The sequence below is a fragment of the Rhinopithecus bieti genome, unplaced genomic scaffold, assembly GCF_001698545.2.
Source record: "Rhinopithecus bieti isolate Rb0 unplaced genomic scaffold, ASM169854v2 scaffold_13029, whole genome shotgun sequence".
Lineage (NCBI taxonomy): Eukaryota > Metazoa > Chordata > Mammalia > Primates > Cercopithecidae > Rhinopithecus > Rhinopithecus bieti.
Genome location: NW_016807982.1, coordinates 731,171 through 755,909, shown reverse-complemented (window position 1 = coordinate 755,909; position 24,739 = coordinate 731,171). Strand labels below are relative to the sequence as shown.

General features: G+C 51.9%; 1 protein-coding gene across 1 annotated transcript in view; it reads left to right on the top strand.

Annotated features, from left to right (window-relative positions):
* Window positions 1-279: 279 nt before the first annotated feature.
* The window catches only part of TRIM62 (tripartite motif containing 62), a 35,974-nt gene continuing 11,514 nt past the window's right edge, over window positions 280-24,739 (top strand). The window contains exons 1-5 of the mRNA XM_017884448.1: window positions 280-693; window positions 1,131-1,662; window positions 16,940-17,035; window positions 22,579-22,835; window positions 24,158-24,273. Of these exons, the coding sequence (XP_017739937.1) occupies window positions 377-693; window positions 1,131-1,662; window positions 16,940-17,035; window positions 22,579-22,835; window positions 24,158-24,273 (1,318 nt within the window). The 5' untranslated portion in view covers window positions 280-376. The remainder of the gene's footprint in view (window positions 694-1,130; window positions 1,663-16,939; window positions 17,036-22,578; window positions 22,836-24,157; window positions 24,274-24,739) is intronic.

The window sequence follows — 24,739 nt, the reverse complement described above, 5'->3', positions numbered from 1 at the left end:
CTCTCCATCTGGCACACAAGACAAGTTTTCCTACTACTTTTCCTCCCTCTCTCCTGCACCACCCCTCACCCCTTACACACACACACACACACACACATACAGCACTCCAAAATTGTTTGCCAATGGAGGCAGCCTCCGGGACCAGATGTTAGCCAGGGCTTTCCAAACTTCTCCCCAAGCACTCCTTAAGGAAGTGAAGAGGAAATGGGACCCCAGGGCTTAGGAGTGTGAGGGCCTTGAACTTGCTCTAAGCAAGCAGGGCATTTCAAGAGTTTTATCTTTATATTTTATGCAGAAGTTGTATTCCAAACATATTCTTGTTCATTTTAATACAAAATATGATTTTTTCTACATCTTCAATCAATGATCCAGAAAGATGCTCCTTATTTGTCGTGCTCTCAAATTAGCTGCTGTCCCTGCTCCGCCTCGCCGCGGGGACCCTAAGCGAGACCTGGATGCAGTTCCAAGTACACACCCCAAGGAACAGCTGGGGAGCCGGAGGATGGTGGGGGCGGGGCGGGGGGTCAACCGGCTGGCGGCCCCGCCCCTCCCCCGCCCGCTGCGGGGGCGGAGTTGCTTGGGTCCCGCCTACGGGGGCGGGGAGGTAGCCGCGGCCACCGGCAGCTCGGATTCGGCTGGTTCCGGGTTGAGAGGCTGCGCTGGACCGAAGCGGTGGCTGCTAAGCCCGTGGGGGTAAGGGGCCGCGCTGGGCCAGGGTTTGGGGCCGGGATCCGGCAGCTGAGCGGGCCGGCACCCCTCCTCTTCTCTGCCGGTCACAGCCAATGTACGGCTTGGCCTGGCTGCCCCCTCCCCCAGGATTCCCCATCCCCAGCTTCTCGCCCTCCCCCCAAAGCCCTCACCCCGGGATTTCGACCCCTTCAAGGGCTCCACCCCCCTCCGGGATCCCCTTCTCCCAGCTCCTATCCCTTAGGACTGCCCCGCCCCCTAGAACCTCCCCGCCAGGATCTCCGTCCCTCAGCCGCTCACGGCCTCCTCCCAGCGCCCATCGCCTTGAGCTGCCCACTACCTCTAGACCGCCCTCCCGGGCTGGCGTCCCAGGGAGTCTCAGCCGCGCACCCCTTCCTCGCGTTACCCTCCTTCCGGACAGCACCCCCTCCCTTCTCCGGTAGCTCCTACCCCTGCCTGTACGGGCCTCGTCCCCGCGCCCAGCCCTCGGTGCTGCCTCCGACAGCGCCGCGCTCTCTCGGCCGCCCCCCTGCCCCTCGGGCACCCCTCTCTGCCGCCCCCGGCGCCATGGCGTGCAGCCTCAAGGACGAGCTGCTGTGCTCCATCTGCCTGAGCATCTACCAGGACCCTGTGAGCCTGGGCTGCGAGCACTACTTCTGCCGCCGCTGCATCACCGAGCACTGGGTGCGGCAGGAGGCGCAGGGCGCCCGCGACTGCCCCGAGTGCCGGCGCACGTTCGCCGAGCCCGCGCTGGCGCCCAGCCTCAAGCTGGCCAACATCGTGGAGCGCTACAGCGCCTTCCCGCTGGACGCCATCCTCAACGCGCGCCGCGCCGCGCGACCCTGCCAGGCGCACGACAAGGTCAAGCTCTTCTGCCTCACGGACCGCGCGCTGCTCTGCTTCTTCTGCGACGAGCCCGCGCTGCACGAGCAGCACCAGGTCACCGGCATCGACGACGCCTTCGAGGAGCTGCAGGTGCGCTGCTCCGGCGGCCTGGGGCAGGGGCGGGGCCGGGCTGGAGGTGGGGTCGAGTCGGGGGTGGGGTCAGGGCTGGACTGCGGGCCAGACCCAGTCAGAATGGTCCCGGGGCGGGGCCGCCGGCAGGGTCAGGGCCCTATCAGGAGTAACATGGGACAGGGAGGGGCGGGGCCGCCGCGGGGCGGGGCCGTGGGGGCGGGGCCTTGGGCAGTCCGTACCCGGCAGAATCTGAGACAGACCTGGAGTAGGGGCTGGTCCGTGGTTAGGAAGTCGAGGACGCGGATGGGACGGCGGAAACGAGTGAGATCAGAACTGGACCAGATACTGGGCTGTGGCAGGGTTGTGAACGAAGTGGAATCAGAGCTGGGGAAAGGCAGGGCCGCTGTCAGACTGAGGGCGAGGCCGCGAGGATGGGTCTGTACTAAACCGGGTAGCTGAGCTCTGGCAGGCTGGGGGTTCTGTGGGGCCGGAGACTGGATCAGATGTGCATCAGGACTAAGGGGAGTACGGGGGCTAGAATGTGCTGGACAGGTGAGGGTGAAACCTAATAGAGGGGTATAAGATAGGGTGCCAAACTGCTTGAGAGGGCAGGTTTGAGTGCCGAGGGTTAGACCAAGATGTATGAGGGGTTAAAACTGAGATCAGGTCCAGATACTCTACAACAAGTTTAGATTTAAGCCAGAGTAGAGGCCAGATTGAGTGGGGCCAGGACTTGAAGAGTAAAGACTTGGAGAATAAGGCCCAGATGTACGGTGATTCAAGAAGGGAGGGTCTAGACCCTAGACTCTAGGAGTCTCTAAGGGTTTTTGATTACTTCTTTGGCTCTGTCCCCCACATCAGGACCTTTGAAGACTAAGCGAAATGGTATATGCAGAGGGACCTGAGCATAGTTGGCAAAGAACTCTAGACTTCCTGTCTTCACTGACAAACTCCTACTCAACTTTTAAGGCCTTGCCCAAATGTCCTCTCTGTGAAGCCTTCTCCAAGCTCCACTGGTTAAAAAAAAAAAAAAAAAAGCATTAGAACTGCATTTCCCCAAATGCTCTCTATTAATAAGTATGGGAAATGTAGTATATTTTTTATACCCACCCCCTTGGAGAATTTTCAGTATGCATTTGCATATTAAAAGCTTAGAGAAGTCTTGTTGCAAATAAATCTATTTTACTGTGTTTAATAAAATGGTTCCCAAGCTTATTTGGGCCTGGAATCCTTTTTTCAAGCTAAATCACTGAAATCCAGCAGTCCCATGTTCCTGGCTTTGGGATACTAGTGGAGCACATAGTTCTCCAAGGCCAGAGACAGTATCTTGTTTCTCCTATCCATGGCCACAAAGCCTGGTGCAAGGCCTGGTCCACAGCACACACCAAGAAAGACCAAATGAATGAATGAAAGAATGACCAACCCTGGCCTAAGCTGGATGAGACTGTGGAGCATTTGGAAGCAGAAGGTTTTTGTCTCAAACATTTTATGAAAATGGAGTGGGCTAACTTGGGAGGTAATGAGCTCTCTGGCCTTGAGATAGTCAAACAGAAACTAAATAACTACTTTCCCCTGTATTGTAGGGGCTCCCAATCCCTCCACACACCAGTCTTTGAGTAGGCCTGCACCCAGCAGATGCCCATGGGCCTCAGGAGAAATGGCCCATGTTCACCATTGCCCCCTCCCTGTCCCTTTTATCTCGAAACTACAACTGACTCCCTTCCAGTCTAGCTGTCTGAGGATGAAGACCCCATCAGAGGGCGAGCAAGAGCCTGGGCCTCTGGGAGCCTGCACAAGGCTTGGCCCTCCACCCTCAGAGCCATCATGCTAGGCGCTGCTGCTGTCCATCTCCCCGTCTGTGGAGTCACATAAACAGGAAGAGTTTGAAGGGACTCTGTCTGAAACATCTGTCCAACCTCTTCATCATGTAGGAGTGGAAAGTGAGGCCTGGAAAAGTGATGTGACTTGCCCAAGGCTACAATTCCAGACAGTGAGAGAGCCAGGGCTAGAGGGCACAGCCTGACCCAGATCCCTCTTCTCTGATCTCTCCCCTCCCTGTCTGACTCTCTAGCCTTTGCTTCAGAGGCTTGGTTCTCCTGTCTGCAAACCAGGGAATCCAGATTACTGTATGTTGGGCTTCTGTACTCTATCCCATGACCTGGGGGACATAGGATAAATTGAACATGTATTACCTACAAATACTATTGAAATGCTTCATTATTGGATGAAAAGTAAAACAGGACTGCCACTTGCTTACTCTCTAGCACACTGTCCTGGGGTTGGATACACTTGGGTTCCAAACCTGCTGTGGGCACTGTGTGCCCCTTGGTGAGTCACTTCATGTAAACGTTGATGCTCTGTCTGTACAATGGGGTCCGGATGCCTCCTTCCTACCAGGACTTTTGTGAGGCTGACCTGGGATTACCCTGCTATTTGAGGTTCAAAGGCACACAGTACGGGCTGGAATAACATACAGCCCACCTTTTCTCTTTCTACCTGTGAGAGCTCATGTGCCCAGCTGAGTGAATGCCCAGACTCTCCTCTCTGGCCCGAGAAGGAGGCCTTGCTTTGGTGTGTCCTCGGGGCTTGGCAATTGGGTGGCAGAGAAATCTGCCTCCCCTCTGGAGAGGGTGTGCTGCTGGGTGAGATTCAGGGCACCCTCCACCCCCACCTTCCTCTCCCTCCATATGGGGAAGGCAAGGCTTATTAGCTATTTATGCAGCAGAAATAAGGCTGAACCCACCCTCACATCCCCTTCTCTCCCAGCAGCTGATGGAGCTGGGGCCCTTCTCCTGCAGAATTACGGACTCAGAGCTGGCAGGGTCATGCAGATCATCTGGTGCCACGCCCACTTGACAGATGGGGAAACGAGAGGGAGAGGGAGGAAGGGGACTTGCCCAAGGCCTCGAAGCCAGAGGAGGCTGGGCCTATACTCAGCCAGAGTCTCCCAACACCCTACCTAGCAGTTGGCCTGGAGCTTTTACATTTATTGTAAATCCTTGAGGCATCAGAGCAGAGAAATTAAGAGCCCTGCTTTGTACTGAGGTAATCTCAATCCTGGCTCTACCATTTACTGTGTACTTTGGGAAGATTATTTACCATCTCTGAGCCTTGGGTCCTTCATGGACAGCATGGAAGTATTTATATTAGGATTAAACAAGATGATGTTTATAAAAGCTTAGTACCTAACAGCACTCAATAAATGACACCTATAGTAGGTTACATCGTACTCGGCACTGTTGACATTTGGGGCTAGATGACTGTTGTGCAGGGCCATCTTGTGTGTTATGGGAAGTCTGGCAGCATCCCTGGTCTCTACCCACTAGATGCCAGTAGCAAATTCCACCCACCTCCCAAGTTGTGACAATCAAAACCATCTCCAAGCATTGACAAATGTCTCCTAGAGTCAAAATCACCTCTAGTTGAGAAACCTGACCTAGAGAAGTCCTACTCAACTTTAAAACTTCAGGTCAAATATCACCTCCTCTGTGAAGCCTTCCCTGACCTACTAAGCACAATTGCTTTGTACTCCAGATTCCATCACAGGGGTCAGACCTGACACGCTGTGTGTCCTTGGTCACATTACTTTGCTTCTCTAAGGCTCCTTCTCTAAGGCTCATCTGTAACATGAGGATATGACATTCCTGGGAAGGATGTTGTAAGGGTTAGGGATCCTTTATCAGAAGTGCCTAGTACCGTGCCTGGCACAGTAGATACCCCGAAACTATTTTTAAATATCTTTGTTCATTATAAAATTAACATAAGAAGCAGAGCTATATAATGTAAAAGTCCCCCCATAATCATACCCCATGAAACATGGCAGGAATTACTATATAGTTCTAAGGATTTTTGTGTAACCTGTGTGTGTGTATGCATGCATGCATGTGTATATGCATGTGTGTACATGTGTGCATGCATGTGTATGTGCATGTGCATGTGTGTGCATGTGTGCATGCATGCGTGCATGTGTGTGCATGTGTGAGTGTGTTGGTGTCTTCCTCCCCACCTCCACTGCTGAGTACCTGGACCACTGAGCAAAGTGGAGGGAGGGAGCCCATTTCCAAAGAGTTCAGGGCTTCTCAGCCAATATTCATTGAGCCCAGTCTGAATGCCTGGGACTGCACTAAGAGCTTTTCTTGCATTACCTCATTTAATCTTCATAGCACCCTGTGGGATGGGTACTGTTATCTATTTCTTTTACTGATGAAGTAACAAACTCAGAGGAATTAAGTGACTCATTTGGTTACCCAGCTGGTAAATGGCAGGGCCAGGATTTGAAGCCAGTCTGACTAGGCCACATATCGTCCCTGAGCTGCCTCTGAGGGTTGGGTAATTGTCTCCCAGCCACCCTGCCTGTCCTGTATTGACAGGGCTAGGCCATCTGTCCCAGCTGACGCCCCGAGGGCAGGTGGTTGGGACGTCATCTTGGTCAGACCAGGCGTGGCATCCGGCCCTCTGGCCATCTCAGGTTCCTAACCCCCAGAGAGGGGATCCGATTCAGTCTCAGCCGCCCCCTCCAAGCCTCATGTGACCGTTGGAGCGCTTCCCAAGGCTTTCTTCATGCCAGAGAAGATAGCAGTGGGTCAGCCTTGGACACAAGCCCTGGCAGGCAGGGTATGGTGATCCAGTGACACCAAGGCAGCCACCCAAGGAGGGAGCGGGGCTGGGGGCTAGGTTCAAATCCCGGCTCTGGTTTCTTCCAGGAGAGGGGGTGACACTCTTTTGCGCAATCTGAGAAATGGAAGTAAGAACAAGCCCTCCTGCTTTATGTGTAAAGAGAGAGAAAGAGTTGCTAAATATCCAAAGAAATGATAGATTCAGAGGTACTTTATTTTGTAGCATAGAAAGGAAGGCAGCTGGGTTGTCTGTGTTCTGGGGAAGTGGCTCTGCTGTTACTTTTCCAAGGAGAGGGCAGGATTTCTCTGCCAACAGCAGCCTCTGTGAGGGCAAAGCTGGCTGGGCATGGTGGCATATGCCTGTATTCCCAGCTACTCAGCACAAAGTAAGTTATGGGACACTTACTGTGTGCCAGGTGCTTTGTTATGGGCATTTCATCCTCACAAGGACTTTTTCTTTCCCTCCTCCCTGAGTGGGACTGGGATCAGTACATCTCACAGATGAAGAAACTGAGGCTGAGAGATTCAGTAACTTTCCCAAGATCACACTGCAAGTAGGAGGAAGAGCTGAGATTCAAACTGGTCTTTCTGACTCAGAATTCACCCTCCTTCCCAACATGCCAACTGTCCCAGGGAGCACCCAAATGGGGAGGAACCTGAGAAACCATCAAAGAGTTGACACTCTCCCCATTTTGCAGATGGGGAAACTGGCTTGCCCAGGGTTAGACCAGAGCTCAGCTCTCCTGACTCTCAGTCCAGTGTTGTTTTCTCAGTACCATTTACCTTCCTGACCTCCATCTTTGCTTGAACACTCAGAGTGGATGAGGAAGATTTGGAGGTGAGTTCTGTCTTGGATTCAGGGATTCACTTAATAATTTCTGGGCTGGGCGCAGTGGCCCACGCCTGTAATCCCAGTACTTTGGGAGGCCAAGGCAGGTGGATCACCTGAGTTTAAGATCAGCCTGGCCAACATGATGAAACCCCCATCTCTACTAAAATACAAAAAAAAAAAAAAAAAAAATTAGCTGAGCATGGTGGCACATGCCTGTAGTCCCAGCTACTCAGGAGGCTGAGGCACGAGAATCGCTTGAACCCGGGAGGCAGAGGTTGCCGTGAGCCGAGATTGTGCCACTACACTCTAGCCTGGGTGACACAGCAAGACTCCATCTCAAAAAAAATTACATATACATATACATATGTGTGTGTGCATAAATGTATATACACGTGTATATATGCGTCTATATATAGTCTATATATAGACATATATTTATACATATATATACAGGTATGTATATATACACACATATATACACACATATATACGTGTGTGTGTGTGTGTGTGTATATATATATACACACATACACATAATTTCTTCAGCCAGTATATGTGCCGTGGCTACAGAGGGCCAGCCCTGTGTTGGGCCTAGAAGAGAGCTACACAAGACCTGGCCCTGTGTGGTCCCGAGAGATAGGCCCATGAACTGGTAGGTTGCTGTAACTGAGGCTTGCTCTGTTGAGCTGAATCCTAAAAGATGTGCTGAGTGCTTCAGGCCAAGGAGCAGAAAGAAAGATGTTATGGACAGAGGGAATAAAAACATGCACAGCCTGGTGCAGAGCATTCCAGGGACCGGATTCAAGGCTTTGACAAGCAGGCACACTCTCCTTTCTCTCTCCCCCAGCCTACCTCTCATTTAATTTTAACAGTAACCCTATGAGATGGATCTCATTGCCCCATTTTACAAATGGAGAAACTGAGGCTCAGAAACGGTGCCTGGCTAAGCACAGTAGCTCACACCTGTAATTCCAGTACTTTGAGAGGTCAAGGCAGGAGGATTGCTTGAGTCCAGAAGTTCGAGACCAGCCTGGGCAACAAGGCAAAACCCTATCTCTACAAAAAATGCAAAAAAAAATTAGCCAGGCATGGTTTCATGCACCTGTGGTCCCAGCTGTTTGGGAGGCGGAGGTGGGAGGATCGCCTGAGCCCAGGAGGTTGAAGCTGCAGTGAGCTGCGATCATGCCACTGCACTCCAGCCAGCCTGGGTGACAGAGTGAGACCCCGTCTCAAAAAAAAAAAGGAAAAACAGAAACTATGCCTAAGGGACTGGAAAGAGAGAAAGGAGAAGAAGTGGGAGGAAGAAAGGGGGGTAAAGAATATAAATGTATTTACTGCCTCTGAATTGTATACTTAAAAATGGTTAAATGATAAGTTATATATGTATATTTTACCTCAATAAATTTTTTTTTTAAAAAAAGAGGCTAAGCACAGTGGCTTATGCTTCTAATCCCAGCTTTTGGGAGGCCAAGGTGCGAGGATCATTTGAGGCCAGGAGCTGGGAGTTCAAGACCCTCCTGGGCAACACAGAGAGACCCCATCTCTACAATAAATTTTTAAACATTATCCAGGCATGGTGCATGCCTGTAGTGCTAGGTACTTGGGGGGCTGAGGCAGGGGGATTACTTGAGCCCCAGGAGTTTGAGGCTATAGTGAGCTATGATTGCACCACTGCACTTCAGCCTAGGTGACAGAGTGAGCCCTTATCTCTAAAAAAAAATTTTTTTTTAATTAGGGGAAAAAAAAAAGAAAGAAACTGTGCCTAAGGTCAGAAAACCACTAAGTGTCCCTGAAGCTGGAACTTGAACTCAGGTTATCTGAGTGTGACCAGGGACAGGATGGAGGTGAGCACACATTCAGGTGGTTCGTTGTGGCTGGAGGGGAGGGTGTGGCAGGAGGCAAGAATGGAAAAGTGAGGCTTGACCAGCATAGGAGGGGCTTTGAATGCTTGAATGTACACACACATGCACACACACAAGTATACATATACATATGCATGCACACACAAGCTCACACAGGCATATGCATGCACCCACTAAGCTTGATGCTTAACATGCTAGGAAGCCAGAAACAGATGTGAGCAGGCAAGTGCAGCCCAGCCAGGTCTGTATTATGGAGCAAGCACTCTGGGGCAGTGTGCCAGGGGAGCGGGTGGGAGACCCTAGAAGCAGGGATTGGCCAGATGTTGCCAGAGATTGTGTGGCTCAGAATTGCACAGGGAGGGTCGGGGCTTGAAGATATAGAAGAATTCCAGTCTGTTGGGAGGACCAGGAGCATCCAGTTCTAGGTATAGATGAAAGACTGGGGGAGGAAAGAGAGAGGCAAGTTCAAGTTTGTCACGGTCAGGTTTCTGGCATCCTTGGGTCAGAGAGGGAAAGAGAGAGCAGTACCCAGGCATGGAGAAGAGGAGAGGCTTGAGCACCTACTGTGTGCAGCACCATGCTGGACCATGTCATAGGAGCCATCTCACTTAGCCTTCATCACAACACTGTGAAAGCTTGTGGAGGTGAGCCCTGAGCAAAAGTCATGCAGTCAGGATTTGAACACAGGCTTTTCTGATGAAGAGTCCCTGAAGCCAGAGCCGAGATGGTTTTCCACAGCTGCTTTGTGCCCCGGGCCAGAGGGAGGGATGGCCTCACAGCAGGAGAGATCTGGCCTTGGGAACATTTGAGCCCTGCCTCTCTGTGCCCCCCAACTCCTCTGTTGCCCCAGTCCTGGCTTCTTCATACCAATTAAGAGCCCCAGAGCCTCAAACTGGCATATTTGCATAACTGTGTGCTCAGGGCTGCGCAGACTCCACAGCCCCACCCTCTGAAGTGTGTCCTCCACAGTCACCTCATCCTGCCCTGCCAGCCCCTGCTCTGATGGGGCCCTGTGGAATCCAACTCTCCCAGGCTGACATTCAAGGCCTCCTCCAGTATCCACCCCTACCCTAGCCAGCCCCAACTGGCCTTTCCAGCTTGTGACTCCACCTACCTGTCACATGCCTGGCTGCAGCCATCCCCAACCACCCCCACTTCCTACACATGTGAGGGTGGGCCCCTACCCAACCTGTTCTCCCCACCTGCAATGCCCTGGCCCATCCTGGAGACTTGAAGGAACCCTGGCCATCCATCTTCCTTTTTCCTTCCGTCAGAAATAAAATCCTTCCTTGAAGCTCCCCCAGTTCTGAGTCTCAACTTTACATATAGTTACTATGATGATAATGACAACTAATATTGATTGAGCTCACCCTGTACATCATGTCAGGCCATGAATTAAGTCATTTCATTCACAGAGTAAGTCTATGGAACAGGTACTGTTAGGCCTTACTTAGAGGCCCGGCGCCATGGCTGATGCCTGTAATCCCAGCACTTTGGGAGGCCAAGGTAGGTGGATCACTTGAGGTCAGGAGTTCAAGACCAGCCTGGCCAACATGGCGAAACCCTATCTCTACTAGAAATACAAAACTACAAAAATTAGCCGGGCATTGTGGCGGGCGCCTATAATCCCAGCTACTCAGGAGGCTGAGGCAAGAGAATCACTTGAACCTGGGAGGCAGAGGTTGCAGTGAGCCAAGATCGCACCACTACACTCCCGCCTGGGTGACAAAGCAAGATTCTGTTTCAAAAAAAAAAAAAAAAAACCTTTACAGATTTGGAAACCAAGGTGGAGGGAGGGTGCTGTGAGCACAGCCAGGTGTTGTCAGCTGTACTGGATCCTAGCAGGCCCTCCATGTTTATCCTGTTCTTCTTTGTATTTTACCTATTCAAGTTTCTTCCTCCTTCCTCCTCAACTAACTGCAAATTCTTCAAGGACCATGTATAGACCCACCCCTGGAGTGGCCAGCACAAAGCCTGACACTCACTGGGTACTCAGAAATTTTTGCTGCATTGATTTGCGTGGGAGGTAGGGAGGCCAAGAGATTTTGAACATGGATTTTTGGAGCCACTGAGAGCCTCCCCTCTGCCCTTACTAGCTGTGTGAACTTAGGCAACCGCCTAACCTCACTGACCCTCAATTTCCCCCTCTGTGAGATGGGTGAAATAAAGACATTACTAACCTTGTGAATTGTTGTGAGAATTAGGTGACAAGATGCCTGTGAAATTCAAACCCAAACCACACCCGCCTCCAGCCCCTCTGGTCCTGTGTCTTTGCTGTTACCGGGTGTCCTTCCTCAGGGTTAAGCTCTATCACTTGGGAGTTTATCAGGCTCCAGTTTCCTGTGTGACCTCTCTGCTGGAGTAAAATTTCCAGTTTGTTCTCCTCTGTCAAGCTGTGTGTGGCCGTGGGCCAGTCAGTCCCTTCCCTTGGGCCTGTGTTTCCTGTCCTGGCAATCCAAGGGGTTGGACCAGATGGTCCCTGCAGCCTCTTCCTGCTCTGGCCATCTGAGAAGGGAAGGAGGGGCCACCTGGACACAGTGAGGGATGAAGACACAAAGAAGCGACTAGGAAGCCGCATACGGGACACAGTGACCGCTCTGTCTCCCGAGCACCCAGGGTGTGCCAGGCTCTGTGCCCTGTGAGGCTGAACACTTCTTACCATTGTCTCATTTTACCCTCCCAACCCTAGGAGATATGATTATCCCCATTTTTCAGACAAGGCACTGGGGCACAGAGAGGTTAGGTGACATCCTAGGTTCACACAGCCTAGTGGGTGGTAGAGCCATTTTTCTAACCGAGGAAGGAGACATGTTGGAGGGGGAGGGGTGACACAGCTCAGGCAGCCTTCTAAGTCCTGCCTTCAGGACTCTAGGGTGTGGTTTTCCTAAGTTAGCTGTTCCCTCGGGCTCTGCACCTAGCCCACCCAGGGAACTCTGCCTGCTGGGGGCCTTCTCTCCCCGCCGCACCCTTTCAGTGGTGAGCTCTGACCCAGCCTAGCCCCATCCCTGGGCAGGAACATCCTGAAGACTCAGCGAGGCCAGCGGTGTGTGGCCCTGTCCTAGGTACTGAGATTGTGAAAATCTCCCCTTTCTACAGTCCCTGCCCTCAAGAGCCCACAATCTAGTAGGGGAGATTTTTTTGTTTCTTTTTTTTAAAGACGGAGTCTCGCTCTGTCACCCAGGCTGGAGTGTACAATCTAGTAGGGGATTTTTTTTTTTTTTTTTTTTTTTTAGAGACTGGGTTCTGTCGCCCAGGCTGGAGTGCAGTGGCATGATCTTGGCTCACTGCAACCTCCACCTCAGTTAAAGCGATTTTCTCACCTCAGCCTCCCGAGTAGCCAGGCTTACAGGCAGCCGCCACCACGCCCGGCTAATTTTTGTATTTTTAGTAGAGACGGGGTTTTGCCATGTTGGTCAGGCTGGTTTTGAACTTCTGACCTCAGGTGATCCACCTGCCTCAGCCTCCCAAAGTGTTGGGACTACAGGTGTGAGCCACTGTGCCCAGCCTAGTAGGGGAGATTGACAGGTAACCTTGCAATTAAAATGCAGTGTGTGCCATCAGGGTACAAGTGTGGGACACTGTGCACACAGTTTGAGATATGGACTCCCAGGGGAGGTGACATTTGCTCTGGGTCTTGATTGATATGTAAAGGCCTGGAGAGCCGTGTGAGCTGCTTAGTGTGTCTAGAGCAGTACCATCCGCTAGAACTCTCTGGGAGAATGGGCAGTTCTGTGTCTGCACTGTCTGATACAGCAGCCCATGTGGCTGGCAAGCACTTGAAATGCGACCAGTGCAACCAAGGAACTGAATTTTCCATTTTATTTCATTTTAATTAATTGCAATTTAAATAGCCACGAGTGTCATATTGGACAGCACACATCTGGACCAAGAGCTAGGACTGGAGAAGAAAAGGTTGGGGCCAGCAGTGAAGAGCCTTGAATGTCACCCTAAGGCTTTGTGCCTTTCTTCCCAGACAATGTGGAAATCTGTGGACTGGCACAATGGGGAGAGTGAGAGGGGAAAGCATTTATAGATCTGCCCTTTAGAACAATCACTGCAGCTGCTATGCAGGGCACTTGGAGCAGCAGGAGAGCTAGAGGCAGGGAGGAGCCTGGGGCCACAGCCCAGAAAAAAGGTGGTGAAAACTGAACCAGAGGCAGCACACAGAGAGGAGAGAACAAATTCCAGAGCAAACCTGGTAACTGGATTGATTGGCTTGGAGGCGGTAGGACTCAAGGATGACTCTCACTCCGAGGTTTCTGGCTGGGATGGAGTTGGGGGAGGGGTGCCCTTCACTGAGATGGGGAATATAGGGAGAGGAGCAAGTTTGGGATCTCCTAACACGATCGCAGCATTCCCCGTGATGTAAGTGTCTGTGTCCCCGACTGTCACCCCAACATATGCACACCTTGTGGCATCAGGTTTGGGACTCGTCCCTCATCCCTGTCCCCATCCCTGACACAGCACCATGCGGGGCCCAAGGTCTCGCCACATGTTTGTGGAATGGGCAAATGAGTGTTCCGATTCCCCCAGGATCCAGAAGGAAGGAGCAAGCCCGCTGTCCTTATTCCCTGACTCCAAAATCTGGGAGGAATTCGTCCAGGTTTCTCGAGTGCCCTGAGCAATGTGAGGAACTCAGACTCCAAGGCAGTTTCTTAGAAATCCTGAAGAGCTGCCTGGGTGGCTGGGTCTTCTGTGGACCCACAGGGACCTCCAGAGGGAGAACTGTAGCACTCGGCCCATCTCCTCAACATCTGCCTCTAAGCCACACTGTGTCCCAGGCTGGACAGCCCAAGGCTGTCAGGGGCACCTGAGGAGCAGTCTTTCTACTCTCTTAGGCAAGCAAGATTCCTCTGCTCCAAGGACTGCATCTGCTCAAGCTGCATATGAATGTTAGGAATGACTTTCAGCTGTTAGTAACAGAGCCCTGGCTGAAGTAGCTGCAGTCAGATGGGGTGCATTTCTCTCTCATATAAGACAAGTCTCTATGAAAGGACTCCAGGTAGGGGGTGCTGCAGCGGGTTGCACTGGCTCCTGAGAGCTGATTGTGTGCATCTCATCCCAATGCCGAGTCCAACTACTACTTCACATGATAACTTGAAATCCACTTGAGTGGGAGCATTCACACCATGGAAATTGGCACTGTTGGGGCTTAAAAAAAGTTTTTCCCAGACAGCCAGCTTCCTAGCATGTCACTGAGTAAACCAATGGTGTGGCAGCCCCACAGTCATCAGGGACTCAGGCTCCTTCTTCCTTCTACTCCTCTGGTTTCAGCTTGTGACTTCAGTCTTTACAGTTGCCTCATGGCCTGAGATGGCTGCCAGAGTTCCAACCATTGCATCTGCATGGGCTCTCAAAACGAGCAGCTTATTTTTTTCTATCTTACCCCCATTTTCATGGCTGGCTCCTCCTCATCCTTCTGCTGTCACCTCCTTAGAGAAGCCTTCCCTGGCCACCCTACCTAAAGTCTCCTTCATCTCACACTGCTTTATTTTCTCTGGAGGACACACCATATTGGTAACCTCGCTCCTTTATTATTTTCCTTGTTTGTTGTCTGTCTTCCCCACTAGACTAGTCTCTATGGTCAAGGACTGTGTCTGTCTTGTCCTTTGCCATATCCCAGTGCCTCAACAGTGCCTGGTACATAATAGTTGCCCAAGAAATATTTGTTAAGTGAGTAATTGATAGTATTCAAAGATAATTTTGTCTTCTGCATTGTTCCATCAGCATGTCATCATGAACATTTTCCCACGTTGCTGCCTAGTCTGTAAAATTAATTGAACTAGACATTTACCGAGGCCCTCCCTGGTCTGACAAGCTGAATGAGTGGGAGGGAGGTGGATGTGAACAGGTAAGTCAGCCTTCCTGGCACTGCTCACAGCCCAGGCTGCCTGGGGAACTCAGAGGCCATTTCCAGGAATTCTATTCACGCAGCAAGCATCCTTGAGTCCCATCTCAGTGCCAGGCTGCTGCTGGGTGCGAGGTATATGGAGAGGGAGCAATAGGAGCCGACCTGGAGGACTCATGGGCCAATACGGGGACGGAGGAGAGACAGACAGGAAAACAACTGGCGATAATACAATGGGCTAGATTCCCAATGCCTGCAGACAGCTGGACCCTGTGCTGGGGAGCACTCACCTCCACACCCCTTTTATCACTTGACGAATAATCACTGAGTCCCTGGGCATAAGGCAGGGAACAAGCCAGACAAGATTCCTACTACTCTCATGAAACTCACATTCTAGTGAGGAGACAGGCAGTAAAGATACAGTCAAATACATTCAGACAGCAGAAGGTACAAGGAAGACCATGAATCCAGATGCGTGACAGGGTATGAGGAGGTGCCAGTGTGCGTGGGGTCGTCAGGCAAGACTCTTCAAGGAGGTGGCAGCTGAGTTAAGTTAATGGTACAAAGGAGTCACCATGAGAAACTCTTGAGAGTGGAGGCCACCAGCCAGAGGGAATAGTCCTAGGGCATAGGTTGAAGGTTGGAATGAGCTCAAGATGGTGGAGGCACAGGAAGAAGGCCACTGGCTGGATGGGAGTAACGGGGGAGGGTTTTGGAGACAGAGGTGGGTTCAGAAGGTGCCCCAAACTCAGCAATCGAGATGAATAGTATTTAATGCAATGTTTCTTAAATCAAAATAAATGCAAAAAACCCATGATGAACAAAATTCAACATTTCAAACAAGGCCAAGATCACTAACGGTGCTCTGCTGAGCCACACTGCAACCTGAGACAAAGGAAAAATCAGTGATGCTGATCATGCTTTTATTTAAAATTCTGATATCTTGTGTGTCGTGGATTTGTTGTTATTCATCGCAGGAGTCATCATGGTAGAAAACGTGTCACCAGGCATCAAGATCATGGTCTCCACAACCAGGCTGCCCGGGTTCCCATTCCTTCTTTACCGTTATATGCTTATCTGTATGCTGTGGGGCCAGTTTCTTGACCTCTCTGTATCTTTTTCTCCATCAGAAGATGGAGATAATAATCATGCCTCCCTTAGGGTTACTAAAAGGCCCAAGTGAATTAATACAAGCAAAGAGCTAAGAACAGTGCCCAGCCCACTGTAGCCCTCAGAGAACGTTGGCAGCTAGTCTGTAGCATTGGACTGGTGCAGCTTTTGTTCCTTAGAGCAGCGGTCCTCAACCTTTTTAGCACCAGGGACCAGCTTCATGGAAGACAATTTTTCCACAAACCGTGGGTGGTGGGGGTGGGGTGATGGTTTCAGGATGATTCAAGCACATTACATTTATTGTGCACTTTATTTCTACTATTATTTCATTGTAATATATAAGGAAATAATTACACAACTCACCATGATGTAGAATCAATGGGAGCCCTGAGCTTGTTTTTCCACAGCTAGACAGTCCCATCCGGGGGTGACAGGAGACAGTGAGTGATCATTAGGCATTAGATTCTCATAAGGAGCAGGCAACCTAGATTCCTCCCATGTGCAGTTCACGCTTCTATGAGAATCTAATGCTACCACTGATCTGACAGCAGGTGGAGTCAGGTGGTAATGCCAGCGATGGGGAGCGGCTATAAATACAGAAGAAGGTTTGCCCCTCCCCGCCACTGCCCAGCTCCTGCTGTGCGGCCAGGTTCCTAACAAGCTGCGGACCGATACCCATCTGTGGTCTGGGGATTGGAGACCCCTGCCTTAATTCTAAGGGGGGATCCAGGGCCAAGTGTGGGGAGCCAGAGAGTGTGTATGTGGAAGCTGATTGTCACAGAAGCCTCTAGGTTAGCCAAAGAGGAGGAGGCTGTTGCAAAGATGTGGGTGAAAGATAGGGACGGATTCTGGAGATATTTAGGAGACAGACTCTACAGGACTTGCTGGTGATTGAACTGTGACGGGAGGCAAGTGTTGGAGGTGGGGACAGAGGCCAGGCTAACCCTCAGCGCCTGCCAGTGGTCAGGGATGAATGCCTGGGCCAGGCGCGGCCCCCGCCCCCATCCCGGCCGTGTGTTTGTTTCAGAGGGAGCTGAAGGAACAACTTCAGGCCCTTCAAGACAGCGAGCGGGAGCACACTGAGGCACTACAGCTGCTCAAGCGACAACTGGCGGAGACCAAGGTGAGCCTGGCCCTGGCGCAGGGGCGGGGCCGACAGAGATGAGGGCAGGTGTTTGAGGGGCGGGGCTAGCTGGGGAAGGGGGCGGGGCCTCGGGTGTGCCCGGAAACCGGGCTTCAAGGAGCCAAACCTGGAGTGAGAAGGGGCAGGGTGGGGAAGATGGTGGGGCGTCCGTTAAGTTAAATGGGGCGGGACCCACCCCATCGTGACTGGCGGTAAGGATTTGGGCTGGTCTCTGGGTTAAGGATGGGGCCATTTCTCCCTTGCCACTTTGGGTGGAAGTTGAGGCGGGTTCAGGGATCCTCCGGAAACCGCCGCCCCCGCCCACCCCGGCGTCCTGAAGGGCTAAGGAATGTGCTCAGTCTCTTTTTCCTCTCCCCTTTTTAAAAACGCCCAAGCCTGGTGTGGTGACACACACTTGTAGTCCCAGTCTCTTCAGAGGCCGAGACGAGATGATGGCTTGAGCCCAGGAGTTTGAGACCAGCCTGGCCAATATAGAGAGATGTCTTCTCTACAAAAAATAATAAAATAATAATAATAATTGAATATAGCTAGGTGTGGTGGCACATGCCTGTAGTCCCAGCTGCTCTGGAGACTGAGACAGATGGGAGGATCGCCTGAGTCCAGGAGTTTGAGGTTGCAGTAAGCCATGATCATGCCACTGCACTCCAGCCTGGATGACAGTGATACCCTGTCTCTAAAATGAATGAATGAATGAATGAATAAGCCTATTGCCTAGGAGTCAATCCTGAGCATGTCCCCTCAAAGCCCTCCAGAGGTGGCCCAGCCCTGGTATCATCTCCCCTTAAGCTCAGGCCATGGGATACGGACTCTGAAAGGTAGGGCCAAACTCTGCAGCCTCTGGCTACCGTGGTTTGGGAAATAAACAAACAAACAAACAAACAAACCTTTCCACTGACCTGAGAAGGACATGGGTTCTGATCCCACCACTAACTCACTGTGTGACTTTGGGTAAATTGCATGCTTTTCTGGACCCCCAGCCTTCCCATCTGTCCAGTGGGGACTGCCAGGCTCAGTCCAGCACTCTGGGACTGGAAGGGCCGGGTGGAGTCCCCACTGTACAGTGACTGTGTCGTGAGGCCTGGGGTGATTTCAGGCTGACCCTGCTCTGTCAGCAGAAGCTGCAGAGAGCCTTAGGAATGCGCCGGGCCTCTGGAGGTCATCCTGGGGCCTGGAGACACCATTGGAAACCCAGATCTGTGCCCCAGCTTGGCCACCAACCCACTGTGGGGTCTCAGGAAGGTCATGACAAACAATTCTTAACAGAACATTCCAGAGTGCCTCTGGGCAGGACCTTCAGTGGGCAACAGGCGATAAACAGTCACAGGATGCTGGCCTCATTGCTTCTCACAGCCTCAGTTTCCCCATCTGTCTGGTGATTCTGTACCTCTCAGATGATGAGAAGCAAATGGAAGCCTCTCTCTGGACGAGAGGGGAGTATTATGGTCTGTTCCTTCTCCCCAGCAGCACTCTCTTCTCTTCTCTCCATGCCCCATCCCGTCTTTGTTTTTCTCCACTGACCTCTTCCTCCCCCGCTTTCCTGTCCATCTGTCTGCCTCTGGGGGGTCCTGTGGGGCCACGTCCCCCTCCAGTTCCCCCAGCCCCACTTCCTGTCTGGACTGGGGTGTTTATACAAGAAATGCCTATGGATGCTTTGGAGGTCATATTTCACCTGGTGCCTGACTCGGCTTTCCTGCTGTGCCTGCCCCTCCAATGGCCCGGCCTGAGGGCCTGTCTGATCTCCCTCCTCAGACCCTGTGTTTTCCTTGGTCCGCGCCCTGGCAGGGTGATGCATTCTTGGCAGGGTGTTTTTCTGAAAGGGCCCCAGCGCCTCCAGGCCCCAGGGTGCTCCAAGGGATGTGGTGGGTTGGGGTGGGGGCTGTTTCTCCAGCCACGGAGCTGACAGGAGGGGGTTGGGGAAAGGGTGACTCTCTGCCCTAGAAAGAACTAGAATAAATGGGGTACACCAGTTGAGCAGAACTTTTCTCTTTGCTGAGAATCATGTTCCCCTTCATTATCCTGCCAACCCACAGAATGTCACCTCCATGAGAGCAGGATTCCCTAAAACCTAGCACAGTGTCTGGCACACAATAAGTAGTTATAAAAAAACATAAGTGAAAAGAAAAAAAAAATTGGCTGGGTGTGGTGGCTCATGCCTGTAATCCCAGCACTTTGGGAGGCCGAGGCGGGCAGATCACCTGAGGTCAGAAGTTCAAGACCAGCCTGACCAACACGGTGAAACCCCGTCTCTACTAAAAATACAAAAATTAGCTGAGCGTGATGGTGGGTGCCTGTAATCCCAGCTACTCTAGAGGCTGAGGCAGGAGAATCGCTTGAATACAGGAGGTGGAGGTTGCAGTGAGCCAGTATCGAGCCACTCCACTCCAGCCTGGGCGACAAGGGTGAGACTCCATCTCAAAACAAACAAACAAACAAACAAACAGGAAAGAAAAAAAATCGTCCCAGGTAGGAACTGTTATCTCAATTTTATCAGTGAGGAAACTGAGGCACAGAGAGGTTGAGTGACCAACCTGAAGTCCCACAGCCAGTAGATGGTAACTTGGGAGTTTACCATCCAGTCCTGTCAGAGTCCAGTGCATATTCCAGCTGGGATGTCTCCTGGAGTATCCTGGAAGAGCTATGGCTTTGTGGTCAGCAAGCTGGGTAGGTCAGTAGGACTCATCGGGAATGTACTTGGGGCTCCAGGGGTGGCTGTCACTCTGATGTTCCACTGCTGGCTGCCCTGTCCCTGCCTTCCTCCCTTTCCCTCCCATCCTCTGTCCTTGAGACATTGAAACCCCAGCCTGGAAAAAAGATGGAGCCTGCACCTAACTCTGCAGAGCAGTCTTGGACAAGACTCTGCCCTCCTTCCCTCCTTCACCCCTCAAGGAGCTCCTGATTGCCAGCCTTGTACCAGGCCCTGGGATGGGCACAGGGGTGCAGAGCCGAAGTAGATGTCAGTCCTACCCAGCAGGAGCTTACTCACTAGCCAGGGAGACAGAAAATGTGGGACAATGTATTAAGACTATTGACAAAAGGCTCTGGGAACATCCAACTGCCTGTAAGAGAGGAAAGTTATCTCTGAGGAGGTCACTTTCAAGCTAGGTCTTGCAGGATGAGTAGGAGTTTGCCAGTTGAATACAGGGTTTGGGTAGGGTCATTCTAGGCAGGTGGAGTTGCAATGCAGTGGCACTAGGGAGGTAAGCTGGGGTTAAATTGAGAAGGTCCTTGAATGCCAGACTAAAGAGTTTGGTATTTTACTGCACGTCAAGGAGCTAAGGAAGGTTCCTAAACTCAGGATCATCTGTGATCCAGTTGGCACTTGAGAAGGATTACTCTGACAGCGAGTTTGCTGGCAAAGGCAAGAGTTGACTTGTAGATCAAGTGAGTTGGAAAGACCTGTGGGACCCCAGGGGGATGTGTTGGGGAGACCATTGGAAAGATGGGTGTGGCACTCAGGAGACAGGCAAGGCCATCCATATGGACTTGGAAACCATCCTTAAAGCAGTTCGAGCTGAAAATGAGGGCGGGTGTAGAGGGTGAGGAAGGCGCTGACCTGGATGAGCCCCAAGGAACATGGGAGGCAGAGAGGCAGCAGTCACAGAGATGGGAGGCAAAGCAGAACTTTCAACTAGGAGAGGGTGGCCAGTGGGCTAAGTGCTGCTGCAGAGTGGTCTAGGAGGAGCCAGAGGAGCAGCTGTGGAGTCTGGGCACCTGTGGAGGGCAGCTCCAGGTGGTGCAGGGATGCCGGACCCCATCTTCCCCATCAGCAACATGCCACTGCAGAAGCCTCCACCCTTCCCGGGTGAGGGGGCTCAGGAAGGCCACGGCAGCCTGGCTGTGCATCCCCAGCCTCTCCTCCACGCCCCTTTGTCTGCCTGACATTCTGGGTGGGCATGCGCAGCAAGGCTGGCCCGCCGCCAGCAGTTCTTCCTGCAGGCCAGCAGCCGCGCATCAGGGAGGGAACAGGCCCTAATTGAGCCTTTGTGGAGCCTCCCACAGAGCCCTGGGCACTGAACACAGTAGGGTTTCTGACTCCATGAACTCACAGCCAGAATCCCACAAAGTAAAATTGCAGAGGCAGGCCCCACATGCTGCTGCAGCCTGGCCGCACTTCTGTAGCCCTGTGTTGTCCTGACGCTAAGCCCTTCCTCATGCGGCTCCCTCTGCCTGTTCCCCCCACCCACAACTGACATCCTGCCCATCCCTCAGGGCCCAGCTCAGAAGCTGGCTCTCAATGAAGACTTCCAGGAAACGTTTATTAGAATTGCACTCTTCAATAACCAGGCTCTTTCTCTGCGCCATGGGGTGTGTCACATACCACCTCCTCATTTCATCTTCACCACAATCCTCCAGTGCAGGTTTTGTTACCCCTTTCACAGATAAGAAAACTAAGGTTCATAGCTCTTAGGCAACTGACATTGCCATAGCTAGAGACCCAGAGTTAGAATCCTTACGCAGGCTCTCGGGCACCAAACCTGTGCCCTTCACTTCTTCACCCTTCCTGAGCCTCACAGTGCCCGTGGGGGCAGAGAAAACCATGAAAGTTCATGCTTACCTCCCTGATCCTGTCCATAAACACAAGTTCTTGTTCCTTAGCCAGAGGGTCCTAGAGGTAATGGGACACAGCGAGTAACCACCAAGGTTTTCTCAGCACGTTGCAGTTTACAAAGCTCTTTGATGTACGTGATCTCCTTGTCATCTTTCCTTGAGCCTCCTGAATGAGCCCCATGAATGATTTTTTTTAAAAATAAAGACTTCAGCTGGGCGCAATGGCTCACGCCCATAATCCCAACACTTTGGGAGGCCAAGATGGGCACATCACCTAAGGTCAGGCGTTTGAGACCAGCCTGGCCAACATGGTGAAACCCCATCTCTACTAAAAAAACAAAAATTATCCAGGCATAGTGGCGGGCTCCCCGTAATCCCAGCTACTAGGGAGGCTGAGGCTGGAGAATCGCCTGAACCCAGGAGGCAGAGGTTGCAGTGAGCCGAGATCGCACCATTGCACTCCAGCCTGGGTGACGAGCAAAACTCCATCTCAAAAAAATAATAATAATAAAAGTAAAAAAACAATAATAAAGACTTCACTATGTCCCTGAGAGAATATCTTCACCCTGCCCCCTAGCCCTCACTCCAGCTCCCTCATCCCTCCTACCCCCAAGCCAGAAACCTGGGCATCATCCCCAGCTCCTTTCTTTTCTGTACCCCACTAGCCAACACAGCAGAGTCAAAGAGGCTGCCCTCTAGATGTTTCTCAAACCGTGTTCCTCACCATTGCTGCGGCTCCTCTAGTTCAAGCCTCATTTTCTCACCTGGGCCATTTCATTAGCTATTTAATGGACCACATGGAACATGCCCATCCTTTCCTACCACCATGCCTTTGCACGTGACATTCCCCACACCACGCGTGCCCTTTCCCACCCTTTCCTCTCTGCGTGTCAAGGCTCTCGATTTCCTCCTCTCACCCAGAGATCACTCCATCTGCTCCCCCAACCATAACCCCTGACGACTGTCCCCCACAGTCTTCCACCAAGAGCCTGCGGACCACTATCGGCGAGGCCTTCGAGCGGCTGCACCGGCTGCTGCGTGAGCGCCAGAAGGCCATGCTGGAGGAGCTGGAGGCGGACACGGCCCGCACGCTGACCGACATCGAGCAGAAAGTCCAGCGCTACAGCCAGCAGCTGCGCAAGGTGCAGGAGGGAGCCCAGATCCTGCAGGAGCGGCTAGCCGAAACCGACCGGCACATCTTCCTGGCCGGGGTGGCCTCACTGTCCGAGCGGTAAGTGCCACCTGCCAGGGGCCCTCCCCGGCTGACCGTCCCCTCCTCAACCCATGCTGGGCAATGGGAGTGGAAGCAGGTGGGATCCTTAGCAGAGAATTCTTTCATTCAACTCTTCATCAAACATTTATGGGACGTCTGCTATGGGTAGGAGCATGAAGCCTTGAGTATGAAGCCAATGAGGCTTGAACTAGAGGAGCAGCAGCAATGGTGAGGGACACAGTTTGAAAACCATCTAGAGGGCAGCCGCTTTGACCCTGCTGTGTTGGCTCTAGGGGTGCAGGAGAGAAAGGATCTGGGAATAAAGACTTCATGTGTTTACATTATTATATATGTAATATATTCTGTATACCTTATAGATAGTAGATAACATTTAAGTGTTTACAATCATATAATACAAATAGATATTATTTTATTTATGATAATGTTGGCATTACATGACATTATATAAAGGCTTTATATACTGTAACCCTCTCAGTCCCTTTGAAAGTAGTTACCACTGTCATCATCATTTCATGCATGTAGAAACTGAGGCTCCTGCTGGGCGCCCAGCACTTTGGGAGGCCGAGGTGGGTGGATCAGGAGTTCAGGTGGGTGGATCAGGAGTTCAGGACCAGCCTGACCAACATGGTGAAACCCCGTCTCTACTAAAAAAAAATACAAAAATTAGCCGGGCGTGGTGGCGGGCGCCTGTAGTCCCAGCTACTCAGGAGACTGAGGCAGGAGAATTTCTTGAACCCAGGAGGCAGAGGTTTTAGTGAGCCAAGATCACACCATTGCACTTCAGCCTGGGCAGCAAGTGAAATCTGTCGCAACAAGTGAATCCGTCGCAAAAAAAAAAAAAAAAAAAAAAAAAACCTGAGGCTCCAAAAAGCTACATCAGTTGGCCAAGGCCCCCCATCTGGTAACTGGTAAGCCAGGATTCAAGCCTAGGTCTCTGTGACCCCAAAGCTTCCCTTAGTAGTAATAACACTTAGTCATTGGTTTGTCGGTGATCAACGCTGATTGCTAAGATCATGAATTTGGCGTTGATCATGAGCCAAGCACTGTGCTGAGCATCTGTATATGTTATGCCATGTAATTCTCACAAAAAGCCTAGAAGGCTGATGCTAGCATAGCACCCATTTTAAAGATGAGAAGACTGAGGGAATGGTTAGAGAGGCCAGAAGCAGCACAAGCAGGCACTTGAATCTGAGTCCCACAGACTTATGGGACTCATGATCACATCCTATGCCAGCTGCCCTGAAGGCAGCTGTGGGGCCCCTGGCATTGGGGCAGGAATCCAGTCCCTGGTGCAGCCCCCTTTCCTGCTCTCCTTCCAGGCTCAAGGGAAAAATCCATGAGACCAACCTCACATATGAAGACTTCCCGACTTCCAAGTACACAGGCCCCCTGCAGTACACCATCTGGAAGTCCCTGTTCCAGGACATCCACCCAGGTAAGGCGTGGGTCATCATGGTCCCAGCCCAGCCCAGCCCTCTGTCCTAAACACAGCATGGGGCAGCTGGGGTGAGTGAGCAGAGTGCCTTGCGGAGCACCTAGTGTGTTCTGGGACCTGTCCTGGGCACCTGCACAATCACTCAGCTCAGTGAACTTTTGTAAAACCCCATGAGATGGCCGGGCGTGGTGGCTCACGCCTGTAATCCCAGCACTTTGGGAGGCTGAGGTGGGTGGATCATGAGGTCAGGAGTTTGAGACCAGCCTGGTCAACATGGTGAAACCCTGTCTCTACTAAAAATACAAAAATTAGCTGGGTGTGGTGGTGCACACCTGTAATCCCAGCTACTCGAGAGGCTGAGGCAGGAGAATTGCTTGAATCCAGGAGGCAGAGGTTGCAGTGAGCTGAGATTGAGCCACTGCACTCCAGCCTGGGCAACAGAGCAAGACTCCATCTCAGAAAAAAA